The following is a 20,756-nucleotide window of genomic DNA, read 5'->3' as shown; positions in this document are numbered from 1 at the left end:
ATATTGTGAGAGCTTTGAAGTGCTGGGGAGATGGGGGGAGGGCACGATGGCAGGTTCCTTTGTTGGTTTTCCTCACTGGCCACTCAGCGAGATTCTTATCAAGCATTTCTGAGCAGGAGACAATGAAAATGACCCAGCGTGAATAAAAGGACGGATGACAAATGTGCTGTGAAAGGAGTGCAGGGTCCTCATTGAGAACAAATAGGCGAGGAGGCAAGGAGGCAGTGAGCGAGGTACACTTTATCTTCCCCATTCTTTTGAGAGCTGGGGTCCGGAGTTGTTTGCCCTGGAAAATGAATGGAGTGCCGGGAAGGCCGTGTGGCCTCCTTCTCTGGCCCTTGCCTTGCACCCCACAGCCTTTTCAATGAGTTATTTCTTACCCTGGCCCTTCCAGGCAGGTCAGCATCAATATCCCTGCTCCAGAGGCCGGGCTGGAGGGAGGTGAGGGCTGGGAGGTGACTCGGTAATGGGCCTTAAGGATGGGAGGGTCAGGTGGCTGAGGATGGGGAGCAGCTGTCCTCAGGGTCTCTCCTGAGTTCAGAGTAGAGGGCGAGAGCAGAACTTGAGCAGGGAGGGAGGGATATTAGAGGGAAAAGAAGTTCCCCGTCAAGGGGTAGTGTTCTCTGTGATGTCAGGAAGCTTTCTGAGGGCAGGCACCTGTCTTCTACCTCTTGGTGGCACAGAATCTATTAGATATACGCGTTCCCAGAAAATCAATGTTCAATGGCTCGATGGATACATAGTATGGACAAATTCCATATGTAGGCATCTTTCAACCAAGGCTGGGGACCCGTGGACCTTGGCTGACTTGATCTACCAAGAAGGAAGGAACAAGTGATCCCATAAAGTCATTACTGGTTTGGGGGTTCTGGAATTATAGCTCCTGAGAGCGGTTCTGTTCAACTCAATTGAAAATTCAGTCAAGCCAGCACTTATTGATCATTGACTATGAGGGAGGTAATGGACAAGGCCTTGGTGCGTTGCAGAAATGAATCATCGTGACTCCTGCAAAAGCAAAAGGTGGAACGGGAGAGAAAGAGATGCAGATAACTTCTTACAATGCAGGCATTTGAGAATATTCTTCCGGGCCAACAAGAGAATGTTTCTTTCCTGAGGATGGACCAGTCCTCCTTTTAAGGCCTCTCCCTTCTCTCTCTATAAAAGCCAAGTGACCGGAACAGTGGAACGACCACAACAACCGGAATGATCAGTCGCCAATCGGCCCCTCCACCCTGGTTGGGGGTGGTGCCGGCGGACAACGTCCCGCATCCCCTCCCCCTGCCAGCCCAGCCCCGATCAGACCCCACTGGGGCAGGCCAGCTGGACCCCGCCCATGCACAAATTTGTGCACTGAGCCTCTAGTGATTAAATAAGAACCACTCAAGATAATCTCCTTTGGATTAAGTCAGAATTGACTGATTTGAGATCTCAATTACATCTGCAAAATCTCTTCGTCTTTGCTGTATAATGTTCCCTAGCCACAAGTGATATCCTACCCTGTTTACAGGTTCTGTCCATACTCAAGGAGTGGGAATTGTATAGGACGTGTACACCTGGGGGTGAAATTTGGGGGCCATCTTAGAATTCTACCTGCCCCATGGGACTCATGGCCGGTGCCTGTTGGCTTCCCATTGTGTAGGCGGGGACACAGCAGAGTCTGTGTCTGAGTGGCATGCACTTGGACTTGTACGTCTCCATTTCCTCTTTTTTTGCAAGGCTCATCCACCACCCCGGGGTCAGTTTTGGCCTTGGGTCAGCATTTCTGATGAAAGATTTCATGGGAAAAGGATGACATTTATGTCTAGAGTTGATTTGGTGATTAGCTTTGGTGATTATCTTTTAAATTATCTCTGCTTCCCCTCTCCCCATTGTTTTTGACAGTCACGACTCAGTTGTTCATATTATTTATTGAAAGGGCTAAAGAGGAAACGGCCAAGGCTAACGCCAAATAATTGCAAGGAAGCAGCATGTTTGAGGCCATCGAAATGCTCGTGGATGGGACTGGCTTCTAGACTTGAAGGCTTTAGCTCTAAACAGTCTCGGAAAACTGGATTTTAACGCAACCAAGCAACTCTTAGAAGTGGCAGTGGGCTGCTCTTTCAAGGGTTGCCTATTGGAAACCCACCATAGGTTTTATTATTTTGTTCTGTTCAGTCGACCGTTTTTCTCGTGTACTTAGCCCAAAATCTTTTTTTTTGTTTTGTTTTTTTTTTGTTTGTTTGTTTTGTTTTTTTTCCCCTTTAAATTCTTTATTAGTTAAGGAATTACAAATGTGTCCTCATCCCCCCCATTAACCCCCATCCTCCCCCCGCCCCGCCCACTCATGCTCTCATCCCCCTGTTGTCCATGTCCATTGGTTTGGCTTATATGCATGCATACAAGTCCCCAAAATCTTATTGGACAATACAAAAAGGCCAAGCCTGGGAAACTAAGCTAATCTATAAGATAGCAAGTTTGGGATTTCAATCTCACTTTTAAAATGTCCAAAATTGCAATAGCCTTAGAGGACCGTTCATGCCATAGCCCTGCCAAAAAGTCAACTCTGATGGCGAAATCAGCTTTTACTGGACAAAACCCAAAACAACAAACACAAAAAGCAGGACCCCACCGTTCTGATCAAAGGCTGATCTTCACAATGTCCGCACCACTGAAGAGAAGATTGCCCTGCTTCAGGGAGTACCTCTGCTCAGAACACAGCCAGCTCACAAAGGCTTAGTCCTTGCAGCTGCTTGAGAAAGGATTTTTTTTGTGTGTTTTTTTTTTTACTCTGATGCTCTTTTATTATTTATTATATTTATTTATCTTTTAAAAAATATTTTTATTGATTTCAGAGAGGAAGGGAGATGGAGAGTTAGAAACATCAGTGATGAGAGAGAATCATTTTTCAGAGGCCTCCTGTACGCCCCCCAATGGGAATGGAGCCTGCAACCCGGGCAAGTGCCCTGACCAGGAATGGAACAGTGACCTCCTGGTTCATAGGTTGATGCTCAACCACTCACTGCTGCACACCGGCTGGGCTATTTTTTTTCTTCTCTTTATTGTTGAAAGTATTACAGATTCACCCCCCCTCCCTTTTTTTTTTTCTAGACATCAGGGCAAATAAATTTCTGTGGACTTGACATCTGGGCCCAGACTGGGACCAGCGTGAGCCTGGAATATTCTTTCAGATTCCCTCCTCCTCACCCACCCTTTCCAAACAGCCTGAGCCTCGAAGACGCTGGTGACTTTAAATGTCTTCCTGGGTCTGTAATGAAGATGCTTATAAATATTACAAGAGATTTATCACTTCGGTGTGAAATCCTCTGATACCAACCGGGAGTTTTTAAACACAACGGGTAACAAGAAGCATATGGTCAGAGATTCAAGTTACTGCTTTCTTTCTTTCTTTCTTTTTTTTTTTTTAATTGTTGTCTGCCAAGGACAATATATTTTTTTTCCCCCTTTCTTCAAAATAAACATTGTGCAGGAATGTGCCTCAGCAAATGGCTGGGGTTCTATTATATTTCATGCAGCTTTCTAAACAATTTCCAACCCGGGCCTGGCTGAGTGTCAAACAGAAGGCAACCAACAATAGCAAAATCCCATTAAAGCCGAGAAGGTTCCTTCCTGAGGTGAGCCTGGCCAGAAATAGTCATCTTGGCTCATTCTCCCGTTTGGCACCAGGGACTAATAATGCGCGGTCTCTTAATGGAAATTATCTAATTTCATCCAAGAGTTCCTTCAGAGGGAGCCGGGCTGACGCACTCACAGTCAATATAACAACATTCTTCTTGAAGTGCCGGACAATGGGTCTTTGGAGGGACTGATAACCACGTCAGCCGCCGGACAAACACCCGAGTAAAAATAGGCATCGAGGCAACTGACACAGCCACCTAATTCCTCAGGAGGCACATTCAGAGGGCTTGTTGGGAATAACTTCATCAGACCTGCTGGGAGAAGGATGGTGGAGAAAATCAGAAGGGGGGAGGAGAGAGAAAGACAAGACACAGAGATGGAGAATCGCGGAAACGTGAAGAACATGGTACATGAAAGAGAGGAGAGTTCCTTCTCCATCCAGGGAACAAATAAGTATGCAGCATCGGTACGAGGCCGCTTGATAGGAAGCCTGCTTTGGGTGTAATTCCCATGAACATCCCAGGGCCGTAGTCCAAGTGCTCTTGGCAAGGAATAGCCCGCGGGAAAGAAGGCTCCGTGTAAAGATTGAAAGGCCCCGTTGGAAAATAGTCGTTCTACTTGAAATATAAAGTGCTGATTCCATTACTTAAAGGTTCTTCATTAAAATAACTTCATGCTTCTCAGGTACTAATACATATTGAAATATAATCCAGGAAAAAGGAAGTATGGATATTATAGAAGATTGGAGTTCTGTGAAATTTATATATATATAAATTTATATATATATACACAGACACACACATACACACATGTGAGTTCTGTGACATTATAATATATAGAATATATATATAAATATATAACTATATTTCTATCTCTCTATATATACATCTATCTGACCTGTAAACTATCCCAATAGTACTTTCCTAAGACTAACAAGATCACCCTGAGGTATATACCTAAAAGGAAAAGGAGACAGATTCATATTGATTGAAAGTATAGTCCATGAAAAAGTTGTTAACCTCCGCATCTAACAACAGCTTCAAAATATACAAAATAAAACCAATAGAAATGTAAGGAGAAACTGGTAAAGATAACATAAAAAAGCAAGATTAAATGTGCAAAATTGAGTAGCATTATATAATAGCATAATCATTAATTATAATTATACTAGAAGCCCAGCGCGCAAAATCATGCAGCCCCGCCTACCTGTGCGTGCAACCTCGTCCACCCACGCCGGTCTTTGGTCGTTAGGGCCACAGGCCTTTAATAATATAGATAATTATTAAAATACTAGAGGCCCAATACACGAAATTCATGCAAGAGTAGGCCTTCCTTACCCCAGCTGCTGGCACTGGCTTCCCTCTGGCCTCCTGGGGCCCGGGACCCAGGCTTCCCTTGCAGCCCCAGCTTCATCTCGAAGGAGGTGTGGTCTAATTAGCATATTATGCTTTTATTATTATAGATAAGAATATATATACAGCTAAAAGATATGTATAAAATTTGGTATTCAACAGAGACAATTCACTATTTGTAGGAACATTTAAAAAATTAGAACACCTGTTGCTGGACTATACATCTATTCAGATTTTCTATTTCTTCATGAGTCAATTTTGGTAGCTGTGTCTTTCTAGAATTCTGTCCATCTCATCTAATTTTGTTGGCATGTAATTGTTCATAATATTCCCTTATAATTATTTGTATTCTTTAAGGTCAGTAGTAGTGTCATCTCTTTTGCTCCTGATTTTAGTAATTTGAGACTTTTCTCTCTTTTTCTTGGTCAGTCTAGCTAAAGGTTTGTTACATTTTTAAAAATATATTTTTATTGATTTCAGAGAGGAAGGGAGAGGGAGAGAGAGATAGAAATATCAATGATGAGAGAGAATCATTGATTGGCTGCCTCCTGTACACCCCACACTGGGAACTGAGCTCGCAACCTGAGCATGTACCCTGACCAGGAATCGAACCGTGACCTCCTGGTTCATAAGTCGATGCTCAACCACTGAGCCATGCTGGCCAGGCGGTTTGTCAATTTTTACTGATCTTATCAAAAAGCCAACTTTTGCTTTTATTGAATTTTTTCTATTTTTTAATTTTCTATTTCATTTATTTCTGCTCTAATATTATTTCCTTTCTTCTGCCAGCTTTGGACTTAGTTTTGTCTTCATTTTCCAGAGTCTTAAGGTGAAAGGTTAGGTTATTGACTTGAGATCTTTCTTTAAAAAAAGAGATATATTTATATAGCCGTTTATAGCCATGCATTTTCCTCTAAGCATCACGTTTGCTATACCTCATAAGTTTTGGTATGTTCTATTTTCATATTCATTTATCTCCAAATATTCTCTATTTTCCCATGTGATTTCTTTCTTTCTTTTTTTTTACCCATTGGTGTATTTGGGAGCATGTTGTTTAACTTTCACATATTAATGTATTTCCCAAATTTCTGTCTGTTATTGATTTCTAGCTTCATGTGGTTGGAGAACAGACTTCTTCTGACTTAAATCCTTTTAAATTTATGAGACTTGTTTTATGACCTAGCATGTGGTCTGGCCTGGAAAATATTGCATGTGCACTTGAGAAGAATGTATACTCTTCTATTGTTGGGTTGAGTGTTTTATAGATGTCTGTTAGGTCTGGTTGATTTATAGTGCTATCCAAGTCTCTGTTTTCCACACTGATCTTCTGTCTAAGTCTATCCATTGTTAAAGGTGGGCTGTTCAAGGCTTCAACTATTACTGTGGGATTATTTATTTCTTCCTTCAAATCCTGTCACTTTTTGCTACATGTATTTTGGGGCTCTGTTGTTAAGTGCATATGTGATTATAATTATGTCTTCTTGATGGATTGACCCTTTTATCATCATAAAATGTCTGTCTTTGGCTCTAGTAATAATTTTTGTCATCATGTCCGTTTTGCTGGATATTAGCAGAGCAACTTGGAAAAGATATACTTTTTTAAAACGATTTTTCCTTTCATTTTGTTTATGCCTTTGAGTCTCAAGGATGTTTTTCTGTAGGTAGCATAGTTAGAACATGTTTTTTTAAAGAAATATATTTTATTGATTTTTTTACAGGGAGGAAGGGAGAGAGATAGAGAGTTAGAAACATCGATGAGAGAGAAACATCGATCAGCTGCCTCCTGCACACTCCATACTGGGGATGTGCCCGCAACCAAGGTACATGCCCTTGACCGGAATCGAACCTGGGACCCTTGCATCCGCAGGCCGACGCTCTATCCACTGATCCAAACTGGTTAGGGCTGAGCATGTGTTTTTTTTTAATCCATTCTGCTGATTTCTGCTTTTTGATTGGAGTGTTTAATCCATTTCCATTAATATAACTAATCAATAACAATATAATTACCATCTTTTTGTTGTCTACAGGTCTCACGTTGATTTTGTTTCTCTGTTCCTCTTTTACTGCCTTATTTTGTGCTAGAAGTTTTCTAGTACACCTTTTAGTCTTCTTGGCATTCATATATAGAGTTATTTATTTTAATTTTATTCATCATGCCTTCATTTCTACTTCATTTTTGAAGTATAGGAAGAGTAAGGACACAGAGAGACTGGAGAAGAGACGAACAAGGGCCTTGGTGGCAAAAAAAAAAGGTTCGAATCCAGTGTGCATCACCACGAACTGTGACCTCCGACAAGTTCCTTGACCAATTAAAACTTTGTTCCCCAAGTAAAATGGAAACGCTAAGGACAGCTCCCTCGCGGGCTTGACCCGAGGGTCGGGTGAGATAATGTCTGGAAGTGCTGAGCGGAGTACTCCCTGGAGACTGACCCAGCGAGGTTGGCAACTGGTTTGGAAAATTCTAAGAGCAATTTCAGAAGATTCGCCGTGACCTTCATGACGAAGTTACACATGTGGGGGGGGAGGGACAGAGAGGAGAAGGAAGGGAGAGGGCAGCGAAAACCTGTTTACTTCCCAGCAGATTGGGATAACAGGCCCTGTCGGTGTTGAGCTTCCCGCTGTTCAGGACACCTGCCTTCCGGAACCGGCTGGGCTGTGTGGCTCAGTGGTTGGCATCGACCTATGAACCAGGAGGTCATAGTTCAATTTCTGGTCAGGGTACATGCCCTCTTGGGGTCCCCAGTGGGGAGTACGCAGCAGATCAATGATTCTTTCTCATCACTGATGTTTCTGTCTCCCTCTCCCTCACCCTTCTTCTCTGATATATATTTTAAATACACACACACACACACACACACACACACACGTATTTTTTTTTATTGATTTCCGAGAGGAAGGGAGAGAAACATCAATGATGAGAGAGCATCCTTGATGGGGTGCCTCCTGCACCCTCCACACTGGGTATCGGGCCTGCAACCAGACATGTGCCCTCACCAGGAATCGAACATGACCTCCTGGTTCATAGGTCGATGCTCAACCACTGAGCCACTCCCGCCGGGCTGTTTTCTTTTCCTTTTAAAGGAGCCTTTTAAAATGAGCCCTTGGGCCGCTTGAGACCCTGAGGTGTCACCTTCCGGTGGAATTCTCCATCACACCCGGGGCTCGGTGGGAAGAAGGGTGGGGTGGGGAAAGGAGGAAACATCTGAAACAGGGAGGCATTTTCAGAGCCCCAGTCATGGAGCTGGAGTTGGGGCTCTGCCCTCCACCAGAATAGATGTCACTCTCAGGTTGCCATGGAAATAGGGTGACCCGGATGTTATGACTCAGGGCAAGAGTGGAGGGTGAGTAAACAGTTGGAATAAACGTTTTCCTAGGCCCGTTTCCAAGCTACACCTCGTTGCTAGAATATTGTGAGTATTCAGGGCGATTCACGTTTGGCAATGCACGGGCACATGAGTATCAGCCGTGGGTGTTCTTGTCAGTTGCACGTGTGAATTGGACACAGTCTATGTCACTCATTGAATTCTGATCATGGACAGCCTGATACTGGAGGTGCCATGTGCTCCGTGTGCCCCGAATGCTGAGAGAGGTTGCAGGCTGATGAGGAGGGCTCCAGCGTTTGGGGCGCCTCCTGACTTGGCCCCATTGGGAATGGGGGGGGGGAGGAGGTGGGGCACTTGAAGAGTTTTCTGTGTTTTCACCAATTAGGGAAGCAAGCATGAATGACTATGACCATCTACTGTGTCAGAGAGTAGGCAAATCGGGCCCTCCCAGCAGAAGTCAGGGAAATGCAAATTGAGATAATAATATCAGATTGGTGAAAGCTGAACGGACGGTGACATCTATTGCTGGTGGGGACGTGGGAAGAAGAGTAGTGTCGTAATTGATAGTGGAAATGTGACTTGTCCCAGCGCTGTTAAAGCTCACCACTCAATGAGACATCAGATGAGCCCCCTGAAGTTGAAATGGACCTTCATTGTGTCTTCTTTTCTACAACGTGAGGATATGGAAGTAGCACTATTCTGTTCCAAACCTTGCCTCCTTCAATAGGCTTATGGGCATTCCAAATCACTCGCAAATACTCTGTTTTGAACCTAACAGCTCAGGTATGTGTGCCCAGTTACAGACAGACACAGCCGTCAGCCCTGTGTTCAAAAGTCTAAACTCAAGCGTGACTGATCACTTTGAAGGATCATGCACATTTTTGTCAGCACCTCCTGGTGAGGGAAGCAGCCACACAAGAGAAAAACTAATCATAAAGCTGGGTGTTAACTTATCTTTGTGCTCTGTCTATAAATTTGTGACTGAATACAGTTGTACACATGTTCTATTACAATGCTCATTTTAAAAAAAAATATTTTTATTGATTTCAGAGAGGAAGGGAAAAGGATAGAGAGATAGAAACATCAATGATGAGAGAGAATCATTGGTCGGCTGCTTCCTGCACGCCCCCCACTGGGGATCAAGCCCACAACCAGGCATGTGCCCTTGGCTGGAATCGAACCTGGGACCCTTCAGTCTGCAGGCCGATGCTCTATCCACTGAGCCAAACTGGCTAGGGCTACAATGTTTTTTATAGTAGGGACTGTCGGGGGTCACCACAACACGAGGAACTGCATTAAAGGGTCGCGGCATTAGGAAGGTTGAGAACCCCTGCTCTAAAGAGATTGGCCAAGGGGTGGAAATTTGGCTGGTGGTGCTCTCTTTGGAACACCATTTCCTAACGAGGCAGCCTCCGGCAGGCCACTTAACCTCTATGAGCATCAACTTCCTAAACTGAAAGCACGATGATAAACTCAAATCGCCTCTGCGTCCCGAGGCTGGCTTCCGCTGGCGATAGCACACGTAACCGGGTAACCGGGCCTTGAGATCTGTCAAACCTTGGTTGTTACTACTGTAGGGTGACAGCTCCCCTCACCCCGTCGGGCTATTTTAAACACATCATACAAACCCGCCTTTTCTCCAAAGAAAGAGCCTGCTTGCATCACAGCAAGGCTGCCAGCTGCCAGGCAGCAATGCCGAGATGGCCCAGCAGGTGTCAGCAGAGAACCGACTTTTGGTCCTCGGTGGGCTCCTCATGGGATGGAGGGGATACTGGGACCTGGTGCCTGAGGGGTCAAGGGCAGGGCTGTGGCCGCAGAAAGAGACCCCCGCCTGTGAGTCTGCCACACCTGGGAGATCAGAAAAAGGAAAAGGACTAAATCAAGTGACTTTGGACCTTGTGGTCTTGTCACACTGTTGTTTGCCTTTCTTACCCCATATCAAAGTCTATCTTCCCCAAACTCAGGAACTCTATATACTAATAGTTCTGGAATACTAACGTCTCCAGGAAAAGGAAGTGGTAGCCTACTTAGTGTAATCCAAAGGGTGTGTGGGGGGATGGGGGAGATGGGGGTGAGTCTGTAGAGTCCTAAACGACAATATCTGACACCCACAAGGCACAGAAGTCCCACATCTACCAGGAAACCCGAGCACTGGGCCCAGCATTCATTCAGCTGGCGGAGTGACTGGCAGAATATATGCGGATGCCAACATGGCCGAACATCTCTCATATCCTCACACGGCTGCGTGTGCTGTGTCTCTTTCTCCTCCTCACTCTGGAGATAAAATTGTTTCCACCTCTTTCTTGGAAACCAGAAAGTACCATATTTGAAAGAATAGTTATAATGAAAAAAGGGGGGGGGAGGTGGTCTCGTTCTATAGAGCAACGCCCTTATACGTTATTTTGCCCAGAATCTATAAGAAAAGACAAAGGCAGAGAGCAGATCCGGACAGCCGAGCCCTTGCAGGGTTCCGTGACTGTGATCAACCGGTGTGTTATCTGGGTCCCCAGATTTAGGGCAAGAATTTGCACTGATTTAAGTATGGAGGCTCTGAAGACAGCCAAAGGGCAATGGGATCCATCTGTCGCTTCAAGCAATGCATACTCCTCTGACGTAGGCCCCTCCTTCCGACCCTAAATCCTCGTAGATCATATTGTTACATTATAAAACCGACCTTCCATGGCACCGGGCGTCCCCAGGGTGGGGCAATACTTGGGCTGTATCTACCCAGGAAGATAGAAGGGAGAATCATATGCATTAAAGACAGTCTTCAGAATTGCCCAGCAACCCCTGCAAAAGCTATTTAATAATGAACCTTTCAGTAAAAAGAACTCTCTCCATCGCTCTTATTGTGGGTTGTGCTTTGCTGGTGCAGCTATGCCGGCTCAGACGAAATCGTCTTTACAAATGAGCTTCCCTTAAGGACATCGGAGCCACGTTTAAGCTCAAGGTCATTCAATTCATTCAGGTCCTCTTCACTCCTGCTGGCGGGCTGTGGCGCCCAGGCCCGGGAGCCCTCGCCTCTGCCCCCAGAGCCTGCCCACCCGCCGCCGCCCGGCCCCCGCGCAATTGCTCTTCCACCAGCTCGTTCGGAGCCGCTCGGAAAGCCAAGATGAAAGGGGAAAGTCGCAGCTGCATATTTATATTTTCCTCGCTCGAAGGGGATCGATTTCCGCGCATTTATTTTGGTCGTTGCAATACACAGGGGCGGATTTGCGTCACCCGAGCAACTTGTCGGTGGAGATAAAGTTGCACAAATATGAAAAGGGGAAGTGCTAGGAGTCATTATAGAGTTTTTCTCCGGAAGAAATAAGGATTTCGGCAGTATCCTAAAATACTAAGGCCGCTTCTATTTTGAGACCAATCTCGCAGGCACATCCGCTCATTTAGTCCGAGTTGGAGCCCATCAACAAAACAGGAGGTGGCCTGCACTCCGGCGGCCCGGGTTTCCTGCTGCTTTCTCGGCTGGAGGGTGGGGAGCGAGGGGGAGGGGAGCTTGCGGGCTCACACGAGGGCCAGGGGCGGGCAGAAATGAGGCCTGGGCCTGGGGAAGAGAGAGAGAGAGAGAGAGAGAGAGAGAGAGAGAGAGAGAGAGAGAGAGAATGAGAATGTGTTGGGGGTGTTGGGGGTGGGGAGGGGTAGGCAGGGGGTCGTTCCAAAGGTGTCCCTTTTCGAGTTACCCTCCGGGAGCTCCAGATCGGCCAGGGCGCAATGAAGCCGAGCGCCTGGGAGGGCCGTGGGCGCGCGGGCCGAGGCGCAATTTAGAGTCGAGCCGCCGACCTTGCTGGATAAGAGAGGAAGGAGCGTGAGGCTCGCTCGGGTAGGAATCCGCGGGAAACCCGACTTCCCAGTCTCGCCTTCGCCCCGCCGGCCCCGCACACCTGGCCTCCAAGTGCGGCGGATGCGGGTCGTGGACACCCCGGGAACCGGGTGGGCCCGCAGGCCGCCCAGTTCTGCACCCCGCGCCCACCCCGAGGGTCGCGCCTTCTTCGGGGGTAGGCGGCCTGGGGTGAGTCCCGAATGCATCCCCTGGACCCCAGAGTCTGGGCCTGGGCCACGGTTGGAATGGGGCCAGTCCAATCGGAATTGCAGCCAAGTGGAAAGCGACCCTAGAAAGAGTGACGCACTTTCGCGCTAGTGACTTTGCTGAGGTCCATGAGGTTGCAGGGGCCGCGCCCTCCCACCGACCGGACTCGGGCCAGGATCCCCAGCCTTTGCTTGCAACGCCTGCCTCCACTGCAGCGTCTCAGTGGCCTGATGCTGGTCACTCCTCCTCTGGCTGGAAATAGGGCTGGTTTAACTGCGTCTCGCCCAGGGCGCCCGGTGCCCTCGGGCCATCATGTCCCTCCATTGCAGCTGCTGGAAATAGCACCTCTGTCCCGGCTGCGGGGAGCTGGGCAAGAAAACCCTTTCGTGCAAAAGAGAGGGAGAAAGCGAGAGCGAGAGCTAGAGAGAGAGCGAGCGAGCGAGAGAGAGAGAGCGAGCGAGAGAGAGAGAGAGCGAGCGAGCGAGCTGGGGTGTACTCAGTGATGGTGGGTCCAAGGTGATGGATTACTTTCCAGGAGGAAAGTCAAAGCTTAAAACGACAACATCTGCAACAAGGAGCTAGAAACCCCTCGAGATGAATTTAATTAGCCCCAAACCCTAAACTCGAGATAGGCACGGCAAGTTCAGTTGCCTTCCTGGGTTGGTTGGGTAAGAAACCTCAGTGCTGAAGTGAAATTAAAATGCCTCAAAACTAGATTGAAAGTTGTTGTTTTTTTAAATGCCACAGAAGCACAGCTGCTCTGTTAAGAGATGCATCTGAGCACCATCGAAAACAAAAGATGTTGTGGTTTCATTATTGTTATTATTTTATTTTCTTCCTTAAAATGTGCAAATAGAGCTCCTCTGGGTGGCCTGTGGTTTGCTTGGGAGAGGGGTGGGGAAATCCGTCCTGACTGCAATTTAAAAGAGAACGAGTTCTTAAAATAAAGACGTGGAGGTTGCAGAACTCGCCCCCAGGGTACCCCCACCCCCCACCCCTCACCCCCCACCCCCTCTGCACTCCAAAGACCCGACGTGCGAAAGGAACGCGCTGGCGGCCTTTGCAGCCTCTCCCGCGACCAGGCCCAGGGGCTCCTAGGCCGGCAGGCGGTGAATTGAAAGTAGCATTTAACCCCGAGGAAATCTGCTCTTGCGGGCACTTGCAAAACAACGCAGCCCACGTGACTCGATCGGGGATGTGGAGGAGGAGGGAGGTGGCATCGCCTACAAGGTGCGGCCGCGGAGGGGCCGCGCGCGCCGCTCGCCCGGATTTCGGACGGTCGGCAGCCTTTTTTGTTGTTGTCTTGGAGGCTTTGGCTACGTCCGAGGCAGAGGTTGAGAGACATCCATCTTATTTTGTTTGAAAAGTTACTCGTTCAAGTTGTCACCGTGTGACAGCTCAGAATAAAGCTAATTTACGACAGCTCCTCCTCTCTCCCCGGAGGATTTCGGAGGCGGCGAGGCCGACGCGGTGCTCAATGGGGCGGGGTCTCCAAGGATCCCCCCCCCTCCCCCGCATTCCTGCGCCAGAGCTCAGGGCTGGGCAGCGTGGGGCGCGAGAGATGGAGCCTTGCGGAGGACACCGATTTTCGGAATAAAGGCAGGAAAATGGGGGCCGAGTGATGTCAAGGGATGGACACGTAGGGGCCCCCAGCGCGTTCCGGGAGGCCGCCTATGCCCCGCGGTAATTGTACGGGACCATCCGTTTCCCCAGGCGAGGGCTCCGGGTCTTTGTGACCCACTCTCCTCGCCCGGTGCCGGTTCGGCGCCGCAGAAATCACAGGCGGGGCAGAGTGTCCCCGGAGCCAGGGAGAGGGACGCGCGGAACCCCGCTCGGCCCACGCGGCAGCGGCAAACACTTTGGCGTGGCCGGGGCGTGGCCGGGCGCGGGGCCACGCCCCTCTTTGCCAATTCCCTCCACTCCGCGCTCTGATTGGTCCCGAGGGTGGCCAATGAGCGCTCAGATCGAGGTCCCTACCCTGAGCCTGACTCGAAAGCGTCTGCCAAAACTTTGGGAGTTTTTAGAGAGGAGTTTTTTTTCCCCCCTCTTATTACTTTTTTTTTTAAACTAACGGATTATTATTGTTGTTGTTTTAAATTTAGCTCTTAGGGCTTAGCTCTTGGGGTTTTTCTTTCGGTGCCCGGCCCCTGTCTCCCCGGCTTCCCCGGCGTGTGCGGAGCCGCCCGCCACCGCGCCAGCGCCCCTCGCTCGCCTCCAGCCCGCGGGGCGCGCGGGTCCCGCGCCGCCTTCCGCGGGATCAGGGCCGACTGTGACCCGCCGGATCGGACTCTCGCCTCCCCTCCTCGGTGGTGCTGGGGCTCCCTGGTTTCTCTTCGGAGCGGACGGAGAACCGAAAGCGGATCGTCCTCGGCCGGGCGGCTGCCTCCTGCTGGACTAGGGCGCGCCCCTCCCCGCGCGCGCACCCACCCACCCATCCACCCATCCACCCGGCCCAGCCAGGCCGCGGCGGCCGCCGCCGGGCGCACCCCGCCAGGATGTTCGCCGCCGGGCTGGCTCCCTTCTACGCCTCCAACTTCAGCCTCTGGTCGGCCGCTTACTGCTCTTCGGCCGGCCCGGGCGGCTGCTCCTTCCCGCTAGACCCCGCCGCCGTCAAGAAGCCCTCCTTCTGCATCGCGGACATCCTGCACGCCGGCGTCGGAGAGCCGGGGGCGGCCCCGGAGGGCCTGGCTGGAGCCTCGGCCGCTGCCCTCACCGCGCACTTGAGCTCGGCTCACCCGCACGCCTCTTTCCAAGCCGCCGCCAGGTCCCCGCTTCGACCCACCCCGGTGGTGGCGCCCTCCGAAGTCCCAGCTGGCTTCCCGCAGCGACTGTCCCCGCTATCGGCCGCCTACCACCACCACCACCCACAGCAGCAGCAGCAGCAGCAACAACAACAACCACTGCAGCAACAGCCTCCACCTCCTCCCCGGGTGGCGGGCGCCTTGCAGCCCCCGGCCTCCGGGGCGCGGGGGGTCCCCAACCCTCACCACAGCGGCTCGGCCCCAGCCCCCTCCAGCAAGGACCTCAAATTTGGAATTGACCGCATTTTGTCTGCAGAATTTGACCCGAAAGTCAAAGAAGGCAACACGCTGAGAGGTAGGTAGGTCTTGGGCTAGAGGCCTCAGGCCTCTGACCAGGGCCCTGACGAACCCGGGGTCCCTGGGCCATTCGGGGTACCTTTGAGCGTGTTTTTTTTTTTTTTTTTTTTTTTACAATGAAGGACACATGGTAAAAGGAGGGAGACGAAAACCAATTGTGGGAAGACTGAAACTCTAGGTTTAAAACTCACCTGCTCTATGTAAAAATTAAAAAAGCCCTAGGAATGTTTTAAACACACACACACACACACACACACACACACACACACACACACACACCACGCTTCACAGAGTCAATGCGCATACAAATTGTTATTGGGAACATTTGCTACAGTGACCATCCCTTGTCTTTAATCACGTATCTAGAGAGGAAGCTGCTATTTGTTAGGGAAAGCCCTTTTGGGGAGCACTTTCCCATCATTTGTCTGATTTAGAGAGAAATTCCACCCAAGGAATGTGGCGAAACAAATGGGCTTTCAACTCCCGAGAGGAGACAGCAGAGCAAGGTCTTCCGGCGGCCGAGGGTTTGGGGCTGGGATTCTCCAAAGGCACCTGAGAGCGAGTTCGTGTTGGCGGCTTAATGTCAAGGCCTTCCCGGCTATAACCGCGTGGACACGGACAGACGGGACATGTCGCTCCCGCATGGCCCCTTTGTCCACAATCGGGAGAGAGGGGCTTGGGTTGGAGACAGGGCGCGGGAGGAGGGGAGGAACACACCAGCCCAAAGGGTGTGGGTTTGCCTGACGTGTAACCCGCTCTTCTCTTGCCTGGTCCCCAGATCTCACATCCCTGCTGACGGGCGGGCGGCCCGCGGGCTTGCACCTCCCGGGCCTGCAGCCCTCGGCCGGCCAGCTCTTCGCATCTCTAGACCCTATTAACGAGGCTTCTGCCATCCTCAGCCCCTTAAGCTCCAACCCGAGGAATTCAGTCCAGCATCAATTTCAAGACACGTTCCCAGGTACGGAGCTTCCTCTGAAAACTCGGGACTGATGCCTCCGGTAGCGAAGGCGGTGTGGCCATCCCGGAGTTGGTGCGGGAGGCCACCGCGTCAGGGGAGAGAAACCGAAAGATTTCTCCCCCGGAGCTGGCTCTCTCTCTCTCTCTCTCTCTCTCTCTCTCTCTCTCTCTCTCTCTCTCTGCCCGCTGCCACAGGGAAGGGGTGGGATGGGGTAGGGGGGACTTTGCCTAGTCCTTTCTCAGGAGAAGGGGGCGCTTGAAAATGCAGCTGCAGGAGGCGTTGCTTAGGATCATACACACAGATTTTGAAATGACTTCAAACCCTTTTGCTCCAGGAATTGGCATCGACGCTCCTCGCCTGGGCGCATGAGTGTACACACACACACACACACACACACACACACACACACACACACCAGAGAGATGAGAGAGACAGACAGAGAGAGAGAGGATATCCAGGCCAGCATCTCTAGATTTTTCAGGCCTGGGAGACATTTTTTTATTGATTAAGTTAGTACATATGTGTCCTTATCCCCACATGACCCCCCCCACCCATCCCCATTCAGGCCTGGGCGACGTTTTCACCTGCCTTCCCCGTGCCTGAAGGCCAAACACCAGCCTTACACGTTTCCCTTTGGAATTAATGGGTGACCCGCTGGGCTTCTCAACTCACTATATACACTTGCTTTAGGCCTTTCCATGACCTTCTCAAAAGCAGTACAATTCCTCCTTGGAGGAGGGCTTTGTGAATGCGGGGAGGGCCTAGGGTTAAGCAGACCATTTTTAAGCAGCACCAGGGCGCTAATTCGGTCCTCCTGTGTGTCTCTCTCTTGCTCCCACCCCTCACCCCCGCCCCGCAGGCCCCTATGCCGTGCTCACCAAAGACACTATGCCCCAGACCTACAAGAGGAAGCGCTCATGGTCACGGGCCGTCTTCTCCAACCTGCAGAGGAAAGGCCTGGAGAAGAGGTTTGAGATTCAGAAGTACGTGACCAAGCCCGACCGGAAGCAGCTGGCCGCGATGCTGGGCCTCACGGATGCTCAGGTAAGCCAGCTGCGGACCCTATGCAGTCAGTCCATCCCGGTCCCCCGGGACCCCTCCACCCCAGCCGCTCCCCTGCAGCCGAAACACAAGGCCTTGCATTTCGGGAGATTTTGTGGGCTCCCCGACGTGAGGCAGGAGAGAGGAGAGTGGAGGAGAAGGACGGAAGGCACAGCCCGTCTCCAAAGATGTGTGTCAACAAGCAGCGCCTGTTTATTTTGGCCGGCGGGCAAGAGAACCGCTGAGAAAGCAAACAGGCTGTGGGAGATAATAATTACGGACCCGACTCCACTGCAATTTGCTGTAGGAAGCAGTTTATTTCAGAAGAGATAGAAATCCAAAAGCAAGGGATTGTTGTTGGCTTTTTTTTTCTCTCTTCTCTTCCTTCCATCCTCCCCGCCCCCCTCCTTCTGCTGCTGCAGGATTGTGAAATCCCCAGTTGTGAGGAAGTGAAAACATCATTTCAAACGGAATTACTTCGCCCTGGTCGGGCCAGAAGTCCGCCTGGAGCGGCCACAGTCCGATTTTCTTAACGGCATAAGCTCCGAAGAGAAATCTCAGGTGGGGGGAGTGAGGGAGAGAAGGAAAACAGGTTTCTTAGAATGCTTCAGAGCCTGGCAGCGGGCTCTGGGCTCTGCCTACTTGACGACTTTTCAAGAAAATAACAAATCTATCATGCCTGCCTTCAATGTCCGAATTCTTCCCCCTCCCCCCCGCCCTCAAATTCAAGAACTGGACTTTTTTTTTCTTTTTTGAGTTTTGAAACTAGAAGAGTCACCCTTCTGCCACACCCCTGGGTACCAAATATTCTGAGCAGGCATAAGCCAAGGGCAGGCACTTTTTAAAAATGGTGCCTTTTGGTGCCCTCCCCCACCCCAACTCTGGGTCTCTCTGTCCGCCATTGCACAACTCCCCTCCCCAGCGCGCACACACACACTGGAAGGGCCCGGCCGTTTTCCACCAGCTGTGGATGTTATTTTTAAAAGGGAAGCTGGAACGTGTGTGAACGCATTGGGTCCCCCAGGGGATCGTCTGTATTTATACAGATTCCCCGCCCCATCCCTACCCCTTTCTCCACTGTGTACAGGTTTGATTCCAGAGTTTTCTGAGCTCACAGTGGGGTTACTTTCTCCTGGGCAGGGGCTGGGGGCACTCATGCCAAGGAACTGCACTTCCCTGGAAAATCCAGCGGTACCCCCACCTCTGGAATCAACTCTTTGAACCCTCTTTCCCCTGGCGTTAGAGGAGGGGGCCGACTTAGCAGGAATTCGTAACATCGGTTCCCCTTATAATGGTGCGCAAAATCTTGGGGATATGTGCATTTTTAAAATTTTTTTAAAATATGCTTTTATTACCCTGACTGGTTTGGCTCAGTGGATAGAGCGTCGGCCTGCGGACTGAAAGGTCCCAGGTTCGATTCCGGTTAGGGGCATGTACTTTGGTTGCGGGCACATCCCCAGTAGGAGGTGTGCAGGAGGCAGCTGATCGATGTTTCTCTCTCATCGATGTTTCTAACTCTCTATCCCTCGCCCTTCCTCTCTGTAAAAAATCAATAAAAGATATTCAAAAAAATAAAATATACTTTTATTGATTTTAGAGAGGAAGGAAGAGAGATAGAAACATCAATGATGAGAGAGAATCATTGATAGGCTGCCTCCTGCATGTCCCCTACTGGGGATCAAGCCCGCAACCCAGACATATGCCCTTGGCCAGAATCGAACCTGCGACCCTTTAGTCCGCAGGCCAACGCTCTATCCACTGAGCCAAACCGGCCAAGGCGATATGTGCATTTTTTTTCTGGGCCACGGAGGGTCAGTCAGATTCCTGGGAGGGTCCTGACACAGGTGGCGTTAAGGAAGCATTGATTTAGCGTAGAGATCCTCCCGCGTTTGCAGGAGAGGCGCAAGGATCTGCCTTTCCAACAAGTATCCGTGCAATTCCGGGCTGGAGTCTGGAGGCCTAGTGCGTCCTTAGCGGGGGACCCATGGCGATCTTCTTGTTTCTGGCGCGGCAGCCTCGGGGCCCCTGCACCTAGCGCAGTGCCTGGCGCGTCCTAGAAGCGCCCGGGACAACCAGCGCCGCCTCCCCGCCTTTGGGGCGCCTCCCGGGTGCGCGCCAGTCGGATGGCGGCGCGCCTGTGTCCCATCGCGCTTTCCCGTCTTTTTCCCCGCGTGGCGCAGGTGAAGGTGTGGTTCCAGAACCGGCGGATGAAGTGGCGGCACTCCAAGGAGGCGCAGGCCCAGAAGGACAAAGACAAGGAGGCGGACGAGAAGCCGGCGGGCGGAGCCCCCGCCGCGGACGGCGAGCCGGAGGAGGAGCGGAGCCCCAGCCGCTCGGAGGGCGAGGCCGAGAGCGACAGCAGCGACTCGGAGTCCCTGGACATGGCCCCCAGCGACACGGAGCGGACTGAGGGCGCCGAGCGGTCCCCGCACCAAACCACCGTCATCAAGGCCTCGGTGGCCGGCGCGCTCGTCCCCGCCAGCAGCGTGGGGAGCGGGAGCAGCGGCAGTTTTAGCTTCAGCGGCCTGAGCAGCAGCAGCAGCAGCAGCACCGGCACGGGGATCGCCAGTAGCTTGGGCAGCAGCGGGGGTGGCCTGGCCCCGGAGCTGCTCCCTGCGCCCCAGCCCAGCCTCTGCAGCGCCCCCAAAAGCCCGGAGCCCGCCCAGCCACCTCTCGGAGGCCCGTAGACTGGACCAGGGCGCAGGGGACCCGTCTACGCGGCTGGATCTCGTGCCTGCTCTATGGTGCTGGCCGCGGGGACAGGGCCAGAGACGCGTCGGTGGAGCCTCCTTGGCCAGGGTCGCCTGCTGCCCCTCGCTGGCCTCCTGGTGGCACAGCCCACACTGCGCCGTGGCCTGGGGAGTCTCAGTGCCACCCCCTCCTCCCCCGACGGACACTTCTCCCCGGATACAAGCAGCTCACACTGTGACGTGTGACTCCGCAGTGCCTTCCGGCCCTAGGGGGTCGCAAAGACGTGCTGCACTTAGGACGCCACAACCTTGTAAATAAAATGTTTACTACGGTTTGTAAAGAAAGGCTGCGTGGCTGGCACAAGGTCAGGGATCTCTGCGCTGGGCCTTAGCTCCGGGCAGCAGGTCACAGCGGCTGGAGGGGGGACTAGAACTTTGGGGTAAGTCCTGCAACCTCGAGCCACGTGGCTGCAGAGTTGGGGTTGAGGTTTAGCGGCTCCAGCAGTTCAGAGGGGTCTTAGCCGGTCACTTGGTGACCCTGAGTGTGGCCTGGGAGCTGAGTTGGCCGTAGACTCCATTTGGGGCAGATGGCTTCTCCACGGAGAGTCAGGACTCCAGGAGTGTGCGATGGGCGGCTGGAGGGCTTTCGGAA

At 51.2% G+C, this 20,756-nt stretch overlaps 1 protein-coding gene across 2 annotated transcripts; it reads left to right on the top strand.

Moving 5' to 3' along the window:
* Positions 1–13,344: 13,344 nt before the first annotated feature.
* On the top strand, positions 13,345–20,449 carry HLX (H2.0 like homeobox). 2 transcript variants are annotated; one of them, XR_009450274.1, is made up of 5 exons: positions 13,345–15,413; positions 16,194–16,373; positions 17,233–17,417; positions 19,595–20,242; positions 20,284–20,449. XR_009450274.1 is itself a non-coding variant. In XM_059677856.1 (4 exons), the coding sequence occupies exons 1-4, from the start codon at positions 14,813–14,815 to the stop codon at positions 20,099–20,101; spliced, it is 1,473 nt and encodes a 490-aa protein (XP_059533839.1). In that variant the 5' UTR covers positions 13,345–14,812; the 3' UTR covers positions 20,102–20,449. The 2 variants fall into 2 exon arrangements, 1 of the variants encoding a protein (XP_059533839.1); XM_059677856.1 differs by having other exon boundaries at positions 19,595–20,449.
* The last annotated feature ends 307 nt before the right edge of the window (positions 20,450–20,756 follow it).

The sequence above is a fragment of the Myotis daubentonii genome, chromosome 20 (genome assembly GCF_963259705.1).
Source record: "Myotis daubentonii chromosome 20, mMyoDau2.1, whole genome shotgun sequence".
In the NCBI taxonomy this organism is placed as follows: Eukaryota; Metazoa; Chordata; class Mammalia; order Chiroptera; family Vespertilionidae; genus Myotis; species Myotis daubentonii.
The sequence above is the reverse complement of the archived record's forward strand: the minus strand, read 5'-3'. Positions and strand labels throughout refer to the sequence as shown.